This window comes from Orycteropus afer, unplaced genomic scaffold (genome assembly GCF_000298275.1).
Source record: "Orycteropus afer afer isolate SDZICR_OR568_19922 unplaced genomic scaffold, OryAfe1.0 scaffold00495, whole genome shotgun sequence".
NCBI lineage: Eukaryota > Metazoa > Chordata > Mammalia > Tubulidentata > Orycteropodidae > Orycteropus > Orycteropus afer.
In genome coordinates this window covers 1,270,315-1,291,277 of record NW_006922082.1, presented here as the reverse complement: position 1 = coordinate 1,291,277, position 20,963 = coordinate 1,270,315, and the positions used below count along the sequence as shown (strand labels likewise).

Sequence of the window (20,963 nt, the reverse complement as noted above, 5' to 3'; positions counted from 1 at the left end):
GCCTGCGCCGCCCGCCCCCTGCAGGCGGGCCCGGGGCGGCCGCGACCGGAAGACAAAGAGGCACCGCCAGGGGGCCGGCCTTCCCCGCACCTTGGCCGCTTGCTCGGCAGGTGCCGGGCGGGATGCAGCTGGTCCCCGCTCCGAGGCCCCTCCCCGGCCGCCCCTTCTGTGGGGAACACCGAGGACCCGCAAATGTGCGGGGAGGGAAGTGGGGGAACCCGGGACCATCCGGCTGGGGTCCCGCGCGCCCGAGTGCTGGGGCATGGCTTCCCGGCCGGGCTCGCCCCTCTGCGTGGTGCCCAGGAGGGCGCCCCGACGACCGAGGGCTGTGGAGCTGGGAAGCTGGACTGCGGGACGTAGCCGGAGGGCAGGGGGGCCGGTGAACGCCAGCCCTGCGTTTCCATCGGACCGGTCACCGGTCCATGACCGCAGAGGGTCACCGCGGAGTCCTCCCGCATCCTCCGGAACCCGCGGCCTCCTTCTGAGGGCTGCTTCTGGCTCCAGGAAGGCTTTTGGGACTGCTGTCAGCTGAGCTTCGAAGAAAGGCTAGCCTCCCATTCAGGTCTCCTGTGTTTCTCATGTGTTGTTGTTGTTATTTGCTGTCAAGTCGGACCCGACTCATAGCGACCCCTCCTTGGGTTTCCGAGGCACTATCACTATGGAAGTAGATTGCCCAAACGTCATTCCGAAGAGTGGCTGGTGGGTTTGAACCCCTAGTCTTCTGGTTAGCAGTCAAGTGCCTTAGGCACTACCCCAATCCTTCCCAAACCACCCAGGGCACGCACATGCTGTTAGCCTGCCCCGTTTCTGCCCCTCTCTTGCCAGCTCAAATCTTTAAGGAGTGGAAGATGCTCCTGGAGCCCCCCAGCCTCCCCTCTCTGGCCTTCTGTAAGACACCTGACCTCTGCCCCCCCATCCCACCTTTCCTCAAGCAACTTCTTCCCAGGATCCTTCAGGTCTCCTGCCCAGCTCTGCTTAGGGTGTATGGGCTTGGCAACCATCCCTACTTTCCAGAAATAGCTGCACCCCTGCAGCCCAGCTGCCCCAATTGTGCCTCCTGCAGCTCAGTTCCTGGGCCCCATGGCAAGCTGGGTCCCAACATTAAGGACTGGGATCACTGACCTCCCTTAGGGTCCCCAGAGACCTGAGACAGGGTGCAGGTGTGAGGGGCATGGTACCACTAGTGAGCCCCACCTTGGCATCCACAAGGGGGACCACAGGATGCTGAGGAGCAGAAGTGGAGGCAGGGAACCCCCTCCTGTGTCTTCTGCTTCTCTGGGGACCCAGGCCTCTGCGGGGAATGGGGGAGCTGCCTCTCACTGGTGACAGGCTCTCCCCACCAGCTCTATTTTAGGCCCAGGAGAGGTGAGAAGGCGATTTCCCAGGAGGCGCTGACATCAATGCTGGGAATGGGGTGGCTCCCCCTCTTCCAGCCACCTGCCACTCTAGACCCTGATGCTCAGCAGGGCTGAGCCGATTGTTCCTCCACTCAAGCGGCAGCTTGAAAACATCCTACAGGGTGTGCAGGAAGGAGGCTCCTGGGATGAGGGCCTACTATGTGCTATTATCTAGAAACTCCAACTACTCAGGAGGGAGAGATTGTGGACGGGGAACTGAGACTCCAAGAGGTTATGCGAGTTTCCCAAAGTCACACACCTGGTCACCCCACCTTCACTCTACCTGGGAGCAAGAAGGAACAGGTCTGTCTGATCCATTTATGCCTGCCCCGTCCCCTATTTAGTCACCACCAGATGACTTGGTCCTGTCCCATCACTGCCATGTTCCAGGGCCACATCAGTGAGCCCCCAACCAGTTGTGCCTCCCAAAAGGATAGGTGGGGTATGTCATTTCAGTGGAAGGCCCTGGTACTGGGGGAGTGTGGGTCCTCCCTACACACATACATCCCCAAGACCACATGGCAAGCCCAACCTGTGGCCCAGGCCTCCTTGGCTGAGACATATTCCTGTGACATCTGTGGCTTCCTGTAGGGGACCTCCCAGTCCCCAGAGTGACTACTCCCTGGTGCACCCTGGCCAGTTCCAGTAGGCCCCAACAGCCCCTCCCCTCCCTTGGTTCCCCTGCTACCACAGGCCCTGCTAGGCAGACCCAACTCTCTTGACAATACCCCATTTACGGCACCTGAGGTCTCACTGCCCCCATCTCGCACTCCCTCTCAGCTTCCTATAAGCTACACCCCTCCCTTAAATAGGAAATGTACTTCAATCCCCCCTCGCCTCCCTCCTTCCTGAGGTTAGGGGCTCTGTCCTCAAACTAGGGACACTCTAAGGGCAGCAACTGTGTCTCCCATCAGACTGGGACTTCATAAGGGCAGGGACTATGTCTCCCCCATCAGACCTGGCCCCTGACAGCAAGAGCTCTTTATGTGCTAGACTGGAACACCTGAGGACAGGGTCTGAGTCTCCTTTCTCAATCAAGGGTTCTCTGGGAGCCCTTACCCAACCCCACAGCGGTGGGTGGCCCCTTTGGTCTCTTCTGCCTGTCCTTTGTTTCTCCCAGGAAGCCTGTGGCCACTGTTTCTGCTGTCTGAATGTCACCCTTGGGAGTCACCCCCGCTGAGGGATCTGTGAGGGAGGTGGGCTCAGGTCCTACTCAAAGCCCTCCCTCAGGAGCCCCCGACCAGGAGGCCTGGCCAGCTTGAGAACCCAGCCTGGGGCCTCCTTCCTCTGCAGTTCTTCCTGCTCTTCAGCCAATTCTTCCTTCAATTTTTCCTGCACAAAGGGCCAAGCTGGGCTGATGCAGGGCCAAGACTCAGTCCCAGCAACTGCAGGTAAGGAAGGGAGTCAGCATCCCCTGGCCCTGGGGCCATGTGGTGGGCGGCATTTCCGGCCAATGGAGGCCATCCAGGCCCAGTGCCCAGCCTTTGAGGCCTGCAGCAGAGACCATACCAGTCATGGGGGCTCCAGGCAGCCAGGCGGGGCTCCAACCCTGGCTCACCCACTTACCGGATGTGTGAAGTCCCAACCTCTCTGAGCCCCAGTTTCTTCATCTGTGAAATGGGGTTAGAGAAGGCCTCCCTCTGTGAGAGCTGAGCTGGTGAGCAGAAAGCACTTCGAGCAGAGCCTGGTGCTCAGAAGGAGCTCACTCACCCCAAGTTCATTGCCAACGTTGCTTTTTTCTTTCTTTCTTTAAATTTTACTTATTTTGTTGTGTTGAGAATATACACAGCAAAACATCCACCGAGTCAGCAGTTTCTCCATGTCCAATCACATTCTTCGAGTTGTGCAACCATCCTCACCCTCCTTTTCTGAGTTGTTCCTCATTAACATAAACTCATTGCCCCTAAGATTCCTGTCTAAACTTTGAGTTGCTGTTGTCAGTTTTATCCCAATACACAGTTCTTTAAAAAGCATAATGCTCAAGGCTGACCTTTTTCACTAGTTAAGCTAAGCTATTGTTTTAAGAAGATTTCAGGGGATATTTCTGGTTTAAGGTTTATAGATTATCTGAAGGCAATCATTTCAGGGGTTCATCCAGCCTCCATGGCTTCAGGAAGTCTGGATTCCATGAGAATTTGAAATTCTGTTCTACATTTTCCCCCTTTTGACCAAGATTCTTCTATGTTGCTATTGTTGTTATGTGCTATTGAGTTGGACCCGACTCACAGTGACCTGCCCTTATCACTACAGAAGTAGATTGCCCAACCTTCCTTCCGAGGAGTGACTGGTGGGTTTGAACCGCCAGCCTTCTGGTTAGCAGTCAAGTGCCTTAGGCAGTACACTACCAGAGCTCCTGGATTCTTCTATAGGTTCTTTGATCAACATGTTCACTAATGGTAGCTGGGCACCATCCATTTCTTCTAGTCTCATGGCAAAGAAGGCAGTTGTTCATGGAGGCAGTTAGCTACACATTCCACATCCTCCTATTTCTGACTCTCCTTCTTCCGCTGTTGCTCCAGGTGAATAGAGACCAATTGTGGTGCCTTGGATGGCCATTTGCAAGCTCTTAAGACCCCAGGCACTACGCAACAAACTAGGAGGTAGAACAGAAGCACTAAACACATTATTAGGCCAATTAACTGGGATGTCCCATGAAACCATGACCCTAAACCTCCAAACCAAGGAATCAAATCCCATGAGGTGTTAAGACTGTACAGTAGCTTTTTTTTATATATAATTTTTGGGGTCATTGCTATAAATATATCATACAACTTTTGCCAATTCAATTTTTTATAGGTGTTCAACTTATCGACAGCACTTACAATAATTAGCTGTACAATCCCACCCTTAATAAATGTATTTTTCCATCACTATTAACCCCTTTTTTCTTCCCCCTCCCTGTAACCACTAATAAACTTTGGTCTCTATCCATTTGCTTTTGCTTGTCTTTTTATTTAAGTGTTATTAGGTGCTGGTGAGCATAAGAGCGAACACTGCCCGGTCCCGTGCCATCCTCACAATTGTTGCTATGTCTGAGCCCATTGTTGCAGCCACTGTGTTACTCCAGCTCATTGAGGGTCTTCCTCTTTTTCCCTGGCCCACTGCTTTACCAAGTGGGGACTAATCTCTCCTGATAACATTTCCAAATTACGTGAGATGAAGTCTTGCCATGCTCACTTCTAAGGAGCATTCTGGCTATACTTCTTCCAAGACAGATTTGTTCGTTCTTCTGGCAGGCCATGGTATAGTCAATATTCTTCACCAACAACACCGTAATTCAAAGGCATCAATATAAGTGAGGTATATATATAATATCTGTCTTTTTGTGATTCACTTATTTCATGTCAGTGTTGCTTTTAAGGTGCTGAGGAGAAAACTAGCTCCCTGGTTGGCTCAAGGGCTTCAGGACCCTTGTCCAGTGCAAGGAGAAGCTACATCCCAATGACTTGATATTGGCAGCTGGATAGCAGGGGAAATGCCCCAACGCTGGGATCTGACATTCCTCCTGCCTCCACCCAGCCAGGGCCTTCCCTTCCTCAAAGGAGAGGTCTGCTCTTCTGGTCTGAATGCTCCTCAAGGGAATCCTCACGCTTCTCTTTCTTCAGTGCCCTGAGGTGCTCCCCACTCCTGGCTCCTTTAATCCCTGAAGCTCTGAGGCCTCGCTCCAGGAACAGTTGGAGGGACCTGAGGTGCCGGGATCCCAGGCACATCCATCCTTTGAGGTTCACAGGGCACAGATGTCTTCCTGTCATCAGGGGCCGAAAGTGCTATGGGGGAGTGCAGCACCACCCCTTTGCCTGTTCTTGCCTATGTCAGGGATCCTCTGGGAGCTTAGGATGAGGTAGGGGCTGGGGGTGGCTCACTGGATGAAGACCCTTAGCAGCTTCATTCACCAACCCACACTAGAGATGAGGATGCAGGTCACAGAGACGCCACAAGGTGGGAGATTAAAGAAAGTAAGCTCCTAAGTGTCCAGGAGGGAGACCTTATAGGAGAGGAGAGGCGGGTGAATAATTCCTGTTTGTTGAGGTCTTACAACCTGTCAAACCAAAACCAACCCAACCCATTGCCATCAAGTTGATTCTGACTCAGAATGACCCGATAGTGCAATGTAGAACCACCCCATAGTTTTCAAGGCTCTAAATCTTTGCATAAGCAGACTGCCACATCTATCTCCCATGGAACAGTTAGTGGGTTCGAGTTGCTGATCTTGAAGTTAACAGCTGAGTGCTTAACCAGTGAACCATCTGGGCTCCTACAACATGCCAGGCATCTTACAAATAGTATCCAATTGAATTATTGTGGAATCCTAGCCTGAATAGCCTGGGCTGCCTGTTGGCCATTCCCTTGCAAACCATACTTAGTGAGGTAGCAACTACTATTACTTCTATTTTTCAGACCAAGATAACTGAATTTCGGGAATTTAAAAGGTCACAGTGCTAAGTGGCAGGCACAGATTTGAACTCAGGCCTGGGTGGCTCAAAAGCTCATGGCCTGAATGCTTCCAGCACAAGGTTCCTAGAGTCCACGGCACCTGTGCCTAGAAGAATGGGGCATTCCAGGGTGCGAACATCAAGAAGGAGCTTGATCATGCATGTGGTTCAGATACAAGTGGACTTGTCTGGCTGGAGCAGGGATCTGGTCAGTGGAAGGCAGCATAGAGAATGAGCTGGGCAGGTGTGAGGAGGGGGTCCTTTCATGAGACAGAGGGCACAAGAGGGCTTGAGACGGTTGGATTTGGCTCCGGGGTGGCTTTGAGAGGTGGGTGTTGGAAAATTCAGGAGGAAAACAATTACAAAGTAGGAAGGGAAAGGCAGCATGTTGGGCTCAATGATGAATTCTTACATACATTGCATTTGTTTTGGACAAAGGAGGATACAAGAGATTCCTTTGTGGATGTGGTGTTTTATGACTGAAAAGAAGGACCTCTGAAACCACCTCATCCAAACTCCTAATTTGAAGGTGAGGAGACTGAGGCCTGCAGTAGTAGTTCAGGGACTTTCCTAAAGTCACAATGTGAGTTCAGGATGTGGCTAGATCTCCTGTCTTCCCACCCACTGCAGGTTCCCCGGCTCCACCTGCCTCTTGTGACATTAGAATTCAGAAGGGAGTCAGGGGTGGAGCTACTAATTCAGGTCACATCTTCAGAGATGTGAAAGAAGAAATGGTGAGAACAAAGATCCCTATACCAAGTCCTGGGGAAAGCAGTTAGAGCTGGAGAGTGCTGATTTAGGGTAGACACACAGGCTGTGGTAATGAAGGAAGGAATGAATGAGAGAGCAAGAGCCAAAGAAGCTGGGGGTGGGGGAAGGAAGGAAAGTCGGCCAACATGGGGTCACTGGGACCAAGGAAGCCAAGTTTCAAGATGTATCAGATGCTTCAGCCAGAAGGGAGGTGGGGAAGGAGAAAAGGAAGCTGAACTTAGTATCAGTAGGCTATCCAGTGACCTTGGAATGGACAACCCTAGTGGAGTTTTTGGGAGCTCTGGTGGCATAGTGCCTAAGGCACTTGACTGCTAACCAGAAGGCTGATGGTTCAAACCCACCAGATACTCCTCAGAAGGAAGGTTAGACAATCTACTTCCGTAGTGATACCGCCTCAGAAACCCAAGGAGGGGTCGCCATGAGTCGGGCGGACTCGAGGGCATATAACAACAGCAGAGTTTTCAGGCAGCAGCCACTATGGAGAGGAAGGAGGGGAAGACATGCAGTGGGTGTGGACCGCAGGCAGCAGCAGAGACCAGGGGCGCGCTTCTTCAAGCTGCGGAATCAATGTGGTTTTCCAGGATGGAGCGGAGTCGTGTTTTCAGACAGAGAGAAGAAATGGAGATTCTGGGAGAAAATTGACAAGGTTGGCAGGGGTGGGCTGAGAGCACTAGGATGGTGTGATGGGGGGAAGGACACGCTTCCTTTGAAAGAGGAACAGAGTGTGAAGACGTTGAGGGGGAACTGACAGCAAGATGAAGCAGTGCCTACTGAGGCGTCTTGAGTCAAGGTCATCTGCGGAGAGGGAAGGGGTGGATGTGGAGCGGGGACTTGAGGAAGGAAACGAGATTTGAGCAGTCCCCGTCAAGGAGCCACAGAGGAGCCTAATTTACGTCAAGCAGCACCCACCTATGAGTCAGGTCTTGGGTGCGCAAGGCTCCCCTCTGACTTAAATCCACAGCCTGGAAACCAGAATGGAGAAATGGCTTGGAGTGATGTAGCGTCAGGATATGGGCAGGCAGAGCTGTCCAAGGTTTCACATCCATTGAGATGGGAGGGTCATGACCAGGGACTGGGAAGGACAGGCCACTTGTGAAGGGTACATGGTTGGAAAGGGCAGGGCCAAATGGTGATGAAGGGGCTGGTGTGGAGAGGCAAGAGAGACCCAGAGTGTGGAGACTGAGAGAACATGAATACCACTGTGGGACAGCTGGCAATGTAGCCAAGGGGAAGATGTGAGGTGATGGGGGGCGTGTCCATGGCAGTGGACAATGACCGAGGGCAACAGGCTGAGTGTGCAGCACTAGAGGGCAGCAGAGAGGTCTGAGAGAGGGGTGTCCTTTTGTGATTCAAAAGTCACAGAAGGGTGGCCTCGTGGGAAAGGCAATGGGGGGGGGGTGCTTTACAAACAGAAAGGGACAAACCCACCAAGGCCCAGAATCAAGCTGTCTGGGCCCTGGGAAGAGGAGTGCCTGCTGGAACTAAGGATTTCCTGGGGGTAAGCAGTGAGCATGCTCTCTGCAGCTGACCCCTCATTGGGTCAACTGAGTGACCTGAGGAGACTGGAGAGACAGATTACCCCTTGCCTTCTCCAGGTTAGCCAGCAGGAGGGTGGTGGCACTCACACATCCTCTGCGACTTGCAGGAAACTCTAGGCCTGCTCCCCAGTTATTCTGCTACCTGCAAGGCCTTCACCCCTGCCTTGGTCACTGGAGGGCAGGTCCTAGACCGGACACAGGCACTCCACCCCCATCTCTATGCTGTTTGTTATGAACAAGTTTACACTCCTGAACCAAGATTAATTGTGAAATTTAACAGGAATGGCCTTAAAACGCCAAACATAACCTCAAGGAGGCTGTACACACAGTTGCTCTATTTCCAAACTAACAACTCAGGTCCTCACCCACAGCCAAGCCCCCCTTTCTTCTTCCCAAATGAGATACCAAATAGCACCAGGCCTCTGGTAGCTTCTACACTTAAAGTGACAAACACGGAGGCAGGGAAGGGTGAGAAGAACCACAGCACACGCTGTAATAATAAAAAAACTGGCCAAAGAATCAATAAGAAACCCATTTTTGCTTCCAGAGTAATGGCTTGACTGGAAGAAATGGGGGGAGGTCCTTGGGGAGGTGGGAGATGCACAAGTGGGCAGGTGAGACTCCAATCCTGGAACAGCACAAGGCTGGGGTGGGCAGTCCAGGGTGAGGAGGCAGACAAGAGCCAAGAGGGGTCCCCAGAGGAGACATCCCTCTGGCCAAATCCTGGACTTGGGGGGGCCAGTGTTAGGCCCCACTAAGTGCATGGGGGAGGGGACGCTGTGAAGGCTGTGGGCGAGGCCCTCCTCTGCTTCATATGTTCCTAAGGATCTGGGTGTGCGTGGGGGTGAGGGCAGGGGGAGGGGACACAAACACAGAGCCTTTAGAAAACAGGGGAGCCACATGCCTGTGGGAAAGGAGGCTGGGGCTGGGGGGGGGGAACACCAGCCATAAGCCTCAGCTCTCCAAGAAGCCAGTGCCATGGAGGCTGGGAAGCTGGGCCGGGGCTCCTGCTGCTCCAGGGGCCCTCCTTTCGGCCTGGCAGGTCAGTTGTATGGTGCTGTCCGGTCAGGAGCGTGGATGGAGGGAGGGGTAAAGAGGGAACGCCCCAGTCTAATTCTCACGGTCCTAACCCAAGGCCTGCCCACCTTGTGGGCTCCACTGAGCGTGGCCATGGCAGCTGTTTCCTTGGACCTCAAAGGGCAGGCCTGGGACTTCTTCTGGCTCTTTGAGGAGGTCCTAGGGTTCTGCTTCTGGTCAGCCTTGGTGGGGGTACAGCACCAACAGGTGTAACTGGTATCTGTGGCTATCAAGCCTGGAGACGGTCTGGCCCAGGGGAACTCAGAGGAGCAGTTCTCTGACAGGGCCAGGCTGGGGCTGGAGCTGGTCCAGATGGCAGCCAGGGAGGCAGGGGACTTGGAGCGGTTGGGGCTCCAAGAACCATCGGGAGCAGCTGGCCCCAGCACTGGTGGGCCGGCGGTGGGGGAGAGACATAGACTGGCTTTCTGCAGGCCCTGCTGAGTGCCCCTGGGTGGACAGCAGGCCTGCAGCTGTGAGGCTGTTGGGGGGCTGGTGAGTCTGCTGGGAGACAGGGCCAGGGCCTATCTGCTCAGAACCTCCCAATTCTGGAGGCCACCCTCTTCCAGGCCAGGGGGTGATGGGCAGCCCAGTGCTCTGCTTACCTGTCTGTGGGCTGCCAGAGTGAGGGGTCTGGGAGGGAGAGGCAGGTCTGTGGATAGCACAGGGGCGGAGGGTAGCCAGGGACCTGGGCTCATGACCTGGCATGGGAAGGGAGGGGAGATGCCCGCTACTGATGGTGCCGTGTGGTCTGAGGGATCTTGGGACCAAAGAAGAGGCTGTGGTCGGGAGCTTCCTGGCCTCTTCTCAGCATTGCCACTGGGGGACAGAACTTTCCGCTTGTGACCAACAAGTGCCAGGTCTGGGCCAGAGGAGAGGTCTGCAAAACCAGAGCTGTCTAGCACACATTGACAAGCAGGGCTCCTGGACTCTGGGATTCCTGGAGAGTCCCCAAAGGCATCAATCAACTCCTGCAGTGCCTGGCAGGTTGCTGCTGGTCCAGGTACTTGACCAGTCCCTGTAGGTTCAGCTGGTGACGTCATGCTGCCCACTGTCCCATCCTGCTCTGAGGCCCCTGGGGCCTGGTGGTCTTCTTTTCTCATCCGGGGAGAGGCTGCCCTAGGGAGGGAGAGCTGGCTGGGGGGCAGAGTCTCAGGACACAGGGAATCACAATCTGGAGCCGAGGAGCTTGGCTTTCTGTGGACACAGAAATATCCAGTGAGTCGCGGGCTCAACTCCCAATCAGGCAGCAAACAGGGGTCCTCCCAGGCCAGGGCTGAGGGCTGGGTGGGGGTAGGACACATGGGGCACCCCTTCTAAGTTCTGGCATGTAGAGCTGCCCACGGGGGCCCTGAGAAAGGCCTGCCCTTGGGGTCTGACCCCCCAGAGCAGCCATGCTCTGTGTGCCTCTCCTGGCTCTCTGGCCTGTGGTTGGAGAGTTGGCCAGGGGAACAGTGAGAGACTGCTCCATTTAATGACTTCACAGAGGAGGCTGCGCCCTTTGGTGCCTGGAGAAAGCAGTCCAGAGTCTGCCTGCCCCAGTGCAGCCTAGGGAGAGAGCCTAGACATGGGAATTTGGGCTGAGAGGTGAAGCCACAGCCCGAGCTGGGAGAGGGTCTTGCCCTTGGTGGGCAGCAGAGAGCCCTGGAATTCCCACTAAACCCCACACAATTCTTCTTTCTGGGAGTAACTTCTAGAGTAGGAGAAAGACTTTGCTTCTGGAGGGGTGTAGGAACCTCCCCCACTTCTGGACAGCCAGACAAGCACATGACCAGGCGTTTGGCCCAGGAGCTACACCTGCTGACCTGCCCATCCCTCCTGCCATGTCAGTGCTGTGTGTTATGAAGGAGCCCTATTCCGGTTCAGGCCTGGCTCCAATCAGCTAAAACCACAAATGGTGGGAAAGAAAGGTGAAGCAAGCCAACCTGAGGGCTCCCTCCCACGCAGAGATGCAATAGGAGAGTGGGAACACGCGGCTCACCTGGGGAGGCTGGCCTGGAAGGGGATGGCTGCAAGGCTGGAGCTGAGCCGTGCAATGATGCGATCCACTTCTGCATATGGACGGGTTTCTAGGGCAAAGCCGCGGTGCTGGGGACTCTGGAGATGCTGCGAGGGGAAAGAGGGCCAATGGGCATCACACAAGGGTGGGACATAGCTGACCTCCCAGCCCAGCCTCACCCATTAGAGGACACAGCCATGCCAAGGTAAGGAGATTCAGCAGGCAAGGCTCAGGCAGCTGGTCTACCACCCTCAACCTAAGCAGGCTAGGCTCTCAGGATAGCCTGGGGAGAGGCTGCTCACCACATGGAGTTCCTCAAAGGCCTCTTGGCAGCACTCACAGTACCCTTTCTTCTTCCTGTGCACAGTGCGGGCAGGTGACTGTGGGCCTGGCTCTTGGTCCTTGGGTTCTCTGGAGAGGGCACAGGGGTGGGGGCAGTGGTGACTCCTGAGGTCCTCAGAGGCTGGCAGGAGCTGCTGTGCCAGGGCCTGGGGCCTTGACAGGAAGCCCCCAAGCCAAGGAGAAAAAGGACCAAGATGGTCAAGGGGTCAGACAGGCACTCGTTCAAGGGTCTCAGGAGATGCAAAGAAGAAGATGGGACCTCCCTGTGGGGACCCTGTCCTATCTCTGTCCTTTCTCCACCCACACATCTCAAACCACAAGGTAAGGCAGGGGTGGTGGTGGTGAGAATCTCCTGTAAGAATCCCAACTCTCTGACCATTTCCAAACTCATACTGATCTGACCTTCAGAAAGACAGGGAAAAGGTATCAGCGGCAGCAAGGGGACGGCACTGCCCTCCCCTTGGCACCGTCCCAGCCTCATTCAGTCTGGGACTTGCCCTCATGCTGACTCGTCCCTGGCACAGCTGCTACCTTTCACTGAGGACTTCCCATCTGAATCTCAGGTCCATGTTCTAGCAGCCTCTAGGGCATTGCTATTAGGCTGTCCTAGCAAACTCAACAAATCCACAACATTCCTTGAAGATTTTCTAAGTTAGACTCAAAGCCCAGGAAACATACAGAAAAGTTGTAAATTCAACCACATACAATTATTTTTAAAAATATGCAATGGCAAAAATTCCATAAGTGAAGTTAAAAGACTAATCACACACCGGGTGGTGGAGGTGGGGAAGGTTTTACAACTAATAACAGACAAAGGTTTATTTCTCTAATATATGAAAGACGCCACTCAATCAAATCAATAACAAAGTAAGTAAGCCAGCAGAAAAATGGGCGAAGGATAGGAAATAGGTTCACAGAAAAAGAAATTCAAATAAATCAAACATGAAAACATACTTAACCTCATCATCATAAGAAAAAACAAAAATCACAATTAATCTGATGTATAGTTTTTCATCCATCAGACTGGCAGCGGTCAGCAAGCCTGATAGCACTGAGCACTACGGGGGTGGGGAAGCAGGCTCTTGCAGCATGGCTAGAGTGCAAACTGGTATCACCTCCACAGAGAGCACTCTGGCTGCATTCGCCACTCTGACTGAGGATTTCCATCTTCAGGATTTTCTCTCATAAGCTACCTTGAATGATTACAAACTTACTCTGCACCAGATTATTCACTGCAGCATTGATTATAATAGCAAAAGGCTGGAAATAACCTGAGCATCCCTCAATGAAAGACGCTCAGCAGAGTACAGTAAATGCATATTCTACCACCGAGTACCACGCACCCACAAAAAGGAGTGAGGATGTCCTTTGGGTACGGATTGGAAATCAGTCAAACACGTGTTAAGATGCATGCAGCACAGTGAATATCCCGGCAGTCTTTATGCAAAAACAGGGAATAAAGGATAGAGGCTGTATTTGTGTACATAGGAAATCTCTCTAGAAATAGACCCAAGAACAGGAGGCTGGAGGCTAGGTGTAGAATACGGACTTTCACGTTAGACCCTTTGTAACTTGAATTTTGAACCGTGTACTATATTACTGTCTAAAAAATAATTTAAAAAAATTGTAACTAAACACTTCATCCTGCACAGATTTTCTATACACACACACACAGACAGACACACACCTGCCAAACCCTAATGGCCCACCTGACCCGCCCATGTAGACACCAAAGCTTCATTATCTTCAACAGCATCTCGGTCTCTATGATCTTAAGACCACCCTTGGCTGAGCACCCTCTGCTGGCCTCAAGCCAGGGGTGCCTCCTGATACTCTGGTACCCCCTTCATCTCCTGGGAAAAGTTATGAAGGGCACCTGGAACTTCATCTCAGCTTGCTTCCCACTTCCTCCCCTCTCCATCTGCTGCTGGTAGAACCTACAGGCCCCCCTTGGCCCAAGGAACTCCCAGGCTCACCCTGCCCTATTCTCCTGGTCGATGAACTAACCCTGTGACCCAGAAGATAGAAAGGGTTTGAGGGGCATCAAGTCTACTCCCCAGCTGCAATACTTCCCCAATTTGGTCAGGGAACTTTCGAATTCTCAAACTTCTCTGGAGCAGAATATCAACAACCCTACAAGCCCTCTTGGGCCACACAGTGCAGCACTGTTCCCTCTTCCTCATTCCTTAGTTTTTCCTGATGTTTACCCCAATAGATCTCAAACTTTGGCATGCACTGGAAGCACCTGGGGAGCTTGTGAGCATGCAGCCTTGGGGACCCCACTGTTAGTGATTCTGTGTCTGTGGCTGTGAGGTAGAGTCCAGGAACCTGCATTTTTAACCAGAGCCCAGGGGACTCTCATGGTGGTGATCTATAGGTCCAAGGTTGAGAAACTAGCCTACTGTCCTCTGGACACTCAAATCCAATTCTTCAGCAGGGCTGGAGATGATCAGACAAAGGGGATGAACACTTCTCTCTTCTCTGGCTAACTTCCCAGAATACACTTTGCCTAAGGAGCTAACACATGGCCATTCCCAAAATGGACTGCCAGGCCCCAGAGGGGGAAGACTTTGGCCTGGAACCAGCCACTGGTGTTCAGGAACCAGAAAGACCCACCTGGTATGGTGCAAGCTGCCTGGTGTTGTCGGAGCCTCAAAGGGACTTGCGTCTTTAGGTCCCAGAAAAGAAATCTCAGGGAAAGATTTAAACTGATGATGGAAGGGACGAAACTTCCTGAAACACAGAAAACTTCCACTTTGACTACAGTGGGGAAGGGAAAGGCTGAGAAAAGGGGGACAGCCCAACTCCCCAGCATTCCAGTCCTGATAATAAAGTGGATCCCCATGTTTATATCTTTTAAGTTCTAACAGAGAACTCTTTATCAGCCTCACTAGGTTAAACTAACACTTCCGCTCACTCTCCCTGTTGACTCTTCAAAGCCCACTGATGCTCCCTGCCTCACTGGAATCTTATAAACACTCTCTAAGGTTAAGTGGAACAAGTGGTGTTATCCCATTTTACAGAAAAGGCAATGGAGACTTGCCCAAGGGCACACAAATAGCCAAGACCCAGACAGAAGTCACACATCCAACTGCAGATGGAGTTCTTCCCACCTTCCTATTTTGCCTCTTGACCTTAAAAGAACCTTTGAGGACCCTAGCCTAGATGAAGCTAAGTGGAAGTGTATCTAGCACACTGCAGGGGGTGGGGGTGGGGAGAATGGGGAATTTTTGCTCTAGGCTGGTCCTCTGCACCATGTGAGGGGTGATGTTCTGAGCAGAGAGGCACAGTGGCGTCTGAGTAGTCAGACCTGCATTGAGTGGGTTGGGTGGTTTGCCCCACACTGCTCACATTCAAGAAACTTCCAGAGCCAGACCTGGTGATATGTGGATACTCAGCAAATCCCACTGACACAGCTGCCAGGAACAGTGCTTGGGTGCAGTGGCCAGTGCCCCACAGGACAGCGTGGGCCGTGGGTTCCCGGGTGCCTGGGAGACAGCTCTGTGGCCTCAGGAGAAGACTAACAAATGAATCTTCTTGGACTGAGAAGGAGATGCCCTTCCAAATACTGGCACCCTCCCTTTTCCCTCCTCAGTTTTGTTTTGTTTCTTTTTAGGAAGCTTGAAAGTTGGGACAAGGTTAATTAGCTTTGAAGAGCACTTGCTTCAAAGCAGCAAGTCAAAAGAATCACAAAAACCTTCAGCTCCACTTGGCTCTCCTCTCTGCCTGTGATGCCAGCAGCACACGAACAGTCTCCCTCCAGTGACAGTGACATTACCTGTGCTAGCTGTGTGCAGTGCAGACGCTGGGGAACTAACAGTAGCTCTCAGCCATTGCACACAAGTCATGACTACTTGTATTTAACCAGCTGTGGAAGGATTGGGGGTTGAACAACACATGCCCTACCCAGCTGGAAGTGGAGAAGGAAGCAGCTCCCTACCACCCCCGTATCCTTTCTGCTCATTCTTGGGTCCCCAAAGCCAGCTCTGTACTATCTGCAGGTGCCAGGAAGGGACGTTAGGCCCCTCTGGAGGATGAGCCGGCAGGTTCCCAGGGTTGGGTCTCCATCTGCCCTGCCCCAGGCTCAAGGATACAGAGAACTCTGGCCCCAGAAGTTTCTGGTGGGGACACATGGACCTTTTTTTTCCCCCAGTTAACTTCTTATTTTGAAATAATTATAGATTGACATGGACTTCTGATCTACCACTTACTGAAGATTTGTTCACAATCCAGATAGGCAATGCTCATCAAGGTAACATCATCATAACATCATCAACGTGACCCTCCTACTCTAGGTAAGGTGGGACCATAATGGTGTACAGAAGGCACAGTGGAGAAAGTATCACAAGGCAGGTCAGTGAGGATACCTGGGTTTTAGCCTCGGGCTGCAATTCATTAGCACGTGGTTGTGTACAAGTCCCTCAGTTTCCATGACCTCAGTTTTCCCCACCAGGGGGTGTACTCTCTCCTCAAGCTCCTTCTCTCCCAGGGCAGTGACAGTGACACTCACAGGATAACATGTGGGCAAAACAGAAAGGTCCCTTCTAGTACAAGGGGATCCTTGAGGCCCTGAGGCCACCCAAAACATCCTCACTTCATCCAAGATGGTACCTCCAACTGTCCTAACACTGACTGGGCCCAGTAACACCTTGACATGAAGTGTCAGCACATGCCCAGGGGACATGAGGAGCAAAGCCTAGAAGGACATCAAGAACGCATCACAGCAGAGCATTCAAAAGGGAGAAAGTCACACACAGCCACTAGCGCTGACTCATCTTCAAGAGGAGTGTCAATTGGGCAATGCCAGAGGCCCCTCCTGGTCTGTGGGGGGACTTCTCCATGAGAGTGGGAGAAAGTGGTTTTGGGGTCAGAGGAAGGTACAGGGCTGAGGGGCTCCTGAACTCCTCTCCTCTGTGCAGGCCTGGCCTGGGATGGGGCAGGAGAAGACGTCCCACTTACCTGCTCTCGTCTTCGATTTTAAGGAATGGTGCCCTCAGCCTGGCCACTGGAAGGGGAGAATGCACACATCAGCTATCTGTCTGCCCCAGCGCTGGGCCTGTGCTACACACACAGGAAGCGCTCAGAAGGTGAGGCGCTGCCAAAGCCTAAGAGCCTTTCAGGCACTGGAAACCACGCCACCCAAGCTGTGCCTTTCCATTTGGCAGAGGTGAGGTAGCCACTGCCATCTCCTCCAGCCCTGATCCCTGGGGACAGAAAAAATTCCACTCCAAGGTCAGTGGTTCAAAGACACCAGCCACTCCATGGAAGGTAGATGGGGTGAGCTACTTCCATAAAGATTTACAGCCTCAGAAACCCAATTGGGATTGCTATCAGTCAAAACTGACTCGATAGCAGTGAGTCTGGTTTTTTGGAGTGGAGAGAGGCTGCAGGATGCCTAGGGCCCTAGGCATGTCCTCCCTCAGCAAGATACAGGACTGTCCTATGTGTGGGTTTTAGAGGCTGTCAACTGGCCACAACCAGTAGAAACCTGCCTGGGTGGGACAAACCCAACTCTTGTTGGTTTCTGCTAAAAGCAAACCTGGGGTATTTGGTGCCACAAAACCTTAGGTCCTTCCTAGACTTTGTTCCTGGAGTCTCAGAATCCTAAGCACCCCTGAGAACATTCCTCAGGCAGAATTCCCTATGAGGGTCTTTGGTGGGGGTGGGCAGAAAGGAAGAGGACTGAAGAGGGTTTAGTGATCCCAGCAGCAGGATGGGAGAAAAACAGCAAATGTGAAATCTGGTTCCCAAAAAAAACCACAGGGCAAAGGGTGCCAGAAAGAAAATTTGAAGTCAGTTAACCAAGAGATTCACCCCTCACTGGTAGTTATTTGAACAGATTACAAAATATTTTCGGCATTAAGAACACTTCTACCTCTCCATGGTGACCAGGGATCCTGTGAAAGGGGCAGCCAAGGCAGGTTGGGAGCCTGGCAGATCTAAGAGCCACAAAACCCCACGGAGGCTGGCAGCTCTTGGTTCCCAGCCCACCAGCAGCACCCAAGAAAACATAGCCTTTTCTCCTTGAGCAGTAGCAACTCCCATTAATTACTTTTTTGGGCGATTTCTTGTCTTTCTAATTAACAGAGACAGTGATTAAAATCAATTCCCCCACAGACTTCCTTGCATTGTGAGCATGAGAGAGGTGCCAATGCCTTTTCTTAGCTCTGGCTTGTGCACCAGTAAATGCCACTTAAAGAGCTTCTTTGAGAGAAACATCCAAAGGGAGAAACTCTCCTGCTGTCCAAGAGGAGCCAGTGAGACGGAGCCTGTCAATCTGCCACTCGTCAGTTTCAGGGACTGTGGCATTTCTCAAAGTAGTAGGCAGCTGTCAAACTGCCCACCCCAAACTGTTCCTAAAGCAGGAGGAAAAGGACGCTTAACTTTAATCGATGCCTGGGAACAGCCAGAGGATGGGGGAGCCAAGCTACTGCAGGGGGCCTTGGTTCTAAGGAAGCCCTGGCACAGCAGCTTTGACTTGCTCCAGAAACCTGGGGCCCTAGGAACACAAGGGGGCAACACAACCTGGAACCACTTCCTGCCGCAGAGAAGTGAGCAGATGCTGCCACAGAGGGAAGTGTTTAGGGAGGAGGGACTGCAATTAGATGAGAAGCTACCACACTGACCTTTCCGCCTTCTTGACTCTCCTGCTGGACGTGTTCCCTAAACGGAAAGGGAAAATAGGTTACGGATGTGAGTGAGCTGTGGGGATCGAGGAGCATGGCCTGGGAAGGCTGAGGACCTGCAAGTCTGCCCCACTTTGCCGCCTGCTGTTGAGAGGCCCGAAGAACCGACTCTCAGGTCTAAACTGGAGCAGACCTGAGCCCACGGCTCCCTCGCTGGCCCAGGGACACAATGAATGGTGAGCACTCAGGACGTGGCCTGGCCTCCTATGTGTGGATCTCAGTGGCTCTGACTCTGCGGAAGGAATGCCGTATGGTACAAAGAGCAAGAGTTGAGGAGTCCCAGCCAGGTGAGACCTGGATGTGTGGAGTGGCCACTTATCTCCCAGGATGTGGCACAGAATAAAGTGGAGCATGTAAGGCCTGGTGCTGAGCAGCAGGGTAGGTGCCGCTCCAGGCCAGCCTACAGGACAAGGGTAGACACAAGGGCTCTCTGCCTGGGCCCATCTTCGGTAGCCTGACCCTGTTGGTCAAAAGCAATATGGAAACCAGGGACAAGCAAAGCTGACATTAAAAACTAAGTGAAACAAAATGAAAAGTCAGTGAAATGGTGGTGGCAGTGGGAGGACCAGAGAGCTGCCTGTGCCAGTGGTCCCAAGGAGGCGTCAGATTTTCCTCCAGGGCAAACACCACCCAAAGAAGCCCCCCATGTCCCTTGTGGCTCAGTAGATTACAACCAGCACTTACTCCAAAATACTCTCTGGTATCTGCAAAACAGAAGATTAAGCAAAGGGAAAACACTGTGCATCTGAATAGAAGGGAGGAAATGTACGTGTTTGCTTGAATATGCACGGAATCCTGGAAGGACACTTGAGAAACTGTACAAGTTTATCTCAGGGACAGAGTTTAGTAGTTGGGGAACAGAGTTTGCAGGAGCAGGGGGGCAAGAAAGATGTTTATACCTTTTGAATTTTGAACAATGCAAATCTATGTAGCAGCTGTGGCAGTAGCGAAACCCCCAAGCCTCCTCGACCCTAGGCTGAGCTCTCTACCTGGTCTGGATGTGGCTCTACTGCTGCTAGTCCTGCTCCTGGATGCCAGGCCCTGAGCAGATCTGCAGGCCTTCATCTTTCCTGTGGCTTCCAATTAGCCCAGGTTCTCTCTCTCTCTTTAAATTTTTAATTGTGATTTGGGTGCAATTTTACAAAGCAGATTCATTTTACACTCTCAACAGTTCAAACACACTTTGTTTCATGACACCAATTACAATCCCCATACACTCTCAATAGTTCATACACATTTTGTTTCATGACACCAATTACAATCCCCATGATGAAATAGCTGTCCTCCCACCTCCTCCCCGTGGTTAACCCTTCCCTGTGTCCTTCTTACCTATGCATTCCTGCCTGCCTAGCTTTCTCCCTGTGCAAATGCTGCCCTTCTGATCTCCCGTGGTTGACTGTCTAGGAGTGCATCTCCCTGCTGTAGTTGTTCAGCTCGTAGGCCTGTCTATCGTTTGGCTGAGCGCTAACCCACAGGAGTGAGTCCAATTCCAGGCCCGAAGGGTAACCTGGGGCCACAGTCTCGGGTTCCATCAGTCTCTATCTGACCAGTAATCCTGGTCCCACTCTATCCAGGATCTCCAATTTTGATCCCTTTCTGAGTGGTTGACATTGGTTGCTGGGCACCATCTAGTTCTCAGCTTGGGCTCTCTTGATGTGGTACACAATTCTCATCCCAGCAAGAGAAGAAAAAGCCAAAGGAAAATTTGGAAGATGGCAGCTATTTGAAACCTCAACATCTCCCCTCACTCCGCCCATGCAATGTGCAGGCTCACCCCCAGGCCAAGAGTGGTCCCCGGAAGGGCAGCCTGGCCAGTGGGCCATAAGCATGTATGGCTTCTACCTAGGCCAGGGATACCCAGAGGCTGCGTATGGCCCAGGCCATAGTGAATGCCTTGGCAGGGTGAGTGGACCACAGGAGGTTTCCAGGTAGCACTAGGAAGAGAAGAAAGGGTGACACAAAGCTGTTGACAGTAAAGGTAACCGACAGGCTGTCCTCCTTGTACTTTTTTCAGAACATTCAGGAAGAGGCAGGTCATGGGATTTATCAAAGTTGTCACAGACTTCACTGTCTGAGAACCATTTCTCTTTTGTTCAGAAGGATGACCTACCTCTGGCTTCTTCGGCTCTTGTTTCCTTTCACATAGAGCACCAAGAGACAGCTGCTGCACATGCATCATCATTTCTGTGGAGAACACAGAGGGCGTGACCAAAGATTTCCATTCATTCACTTGGCACCGCCCCTGCTTGGGGCCAAGAACATGCCCAGCCTAAACCACTGGATCATACCAGCCTTGCCTGCCACCTTCTGGTTACACATCACCTCTGCATCTCCTGACAACATAGGAAGGAGCCAGATCTTCCAGCCTTGGAATAGCACCCAAGTTGGCTTCATACTCTTTTGTGGAATAGAATACAACTCATAGGTGAACAGGAGGTGCCTTCTGGCTCACAAAGGCCTGTAAGGTACTATGGAGGAGCTGCCTCACTAGAGACCAAGCCACAGGAGGTACTCAGTCAGATGTACCTTCAGCTGGAGCTTCTCTAACACACAGGAATGCAGGAAATTAGATCAGGATAGAAATGGCTGATTTTCCAGCAAGATGGAGCTCCCAACCCAGACCAGAAACTTCCTGTAGAGCCCCCCCATTCCCCCTGCCTCACAGCAAACCTCAGCACTCCCATATGAATCAGCCCCCAACAAATGATCAGAGAAAACCTGAC

The 20,963-nt window shown here is 52.4% G+C and overlaps 2 protein-coding genes across 2 annotated transcripts in view; both read right to left on the bottom strand.

The window, feature by feature from the left end:
• ADAM11 (ADAM metallopeptidase domain 11) overlaps positions 1-458 on the bottom strand; it is a 19,176-nt gene extending 18,718 nt beyond the window's left edge. Inside the window, exon 1 of the mRNA XM_042782872.1 lies at positions 91-458. Within this exon, the coding sequence (XP_042638806.1) occupies positions 91-458 (368 nt within the window). The remainder of the gene's footprint in view (positions 1-90) is intronic.
• Positions 459-2,606: 2,148 nt separating this feature from the next.
• DBF4B (DBF4 zinc finger B) overlaps positions 2,607-20,963 on the bottom strand; it is a 28,891-nt gene continuing 10,534 nt past the window's right edge. The window contains 10 exon segments of the mRNA XM_042782871.1: positions 2,607-2,729; positions 9,285-9,663; positions 9,819-9,865; positions 10,221-10,401; positions 11,186-11,319; positions 11,515-11,623; positions 14,171-14,287; positions 16,514-16,559; positions 18,181-18,217; positions 20,351-20,424. Of these exon segments, the coding sequence (XP_042638805.1) occupies positions 2,607-2,729; positions 9,285-9,663; positions 9,819-9,865; positions 10,221-10,401; positions 11,186-11,319; positions 11,515-11,623; positions 14,171-14,287; positions 16,514-16,559; positions 18,181-18,217; positions 20,351-20,424 (1,247 nt within the window).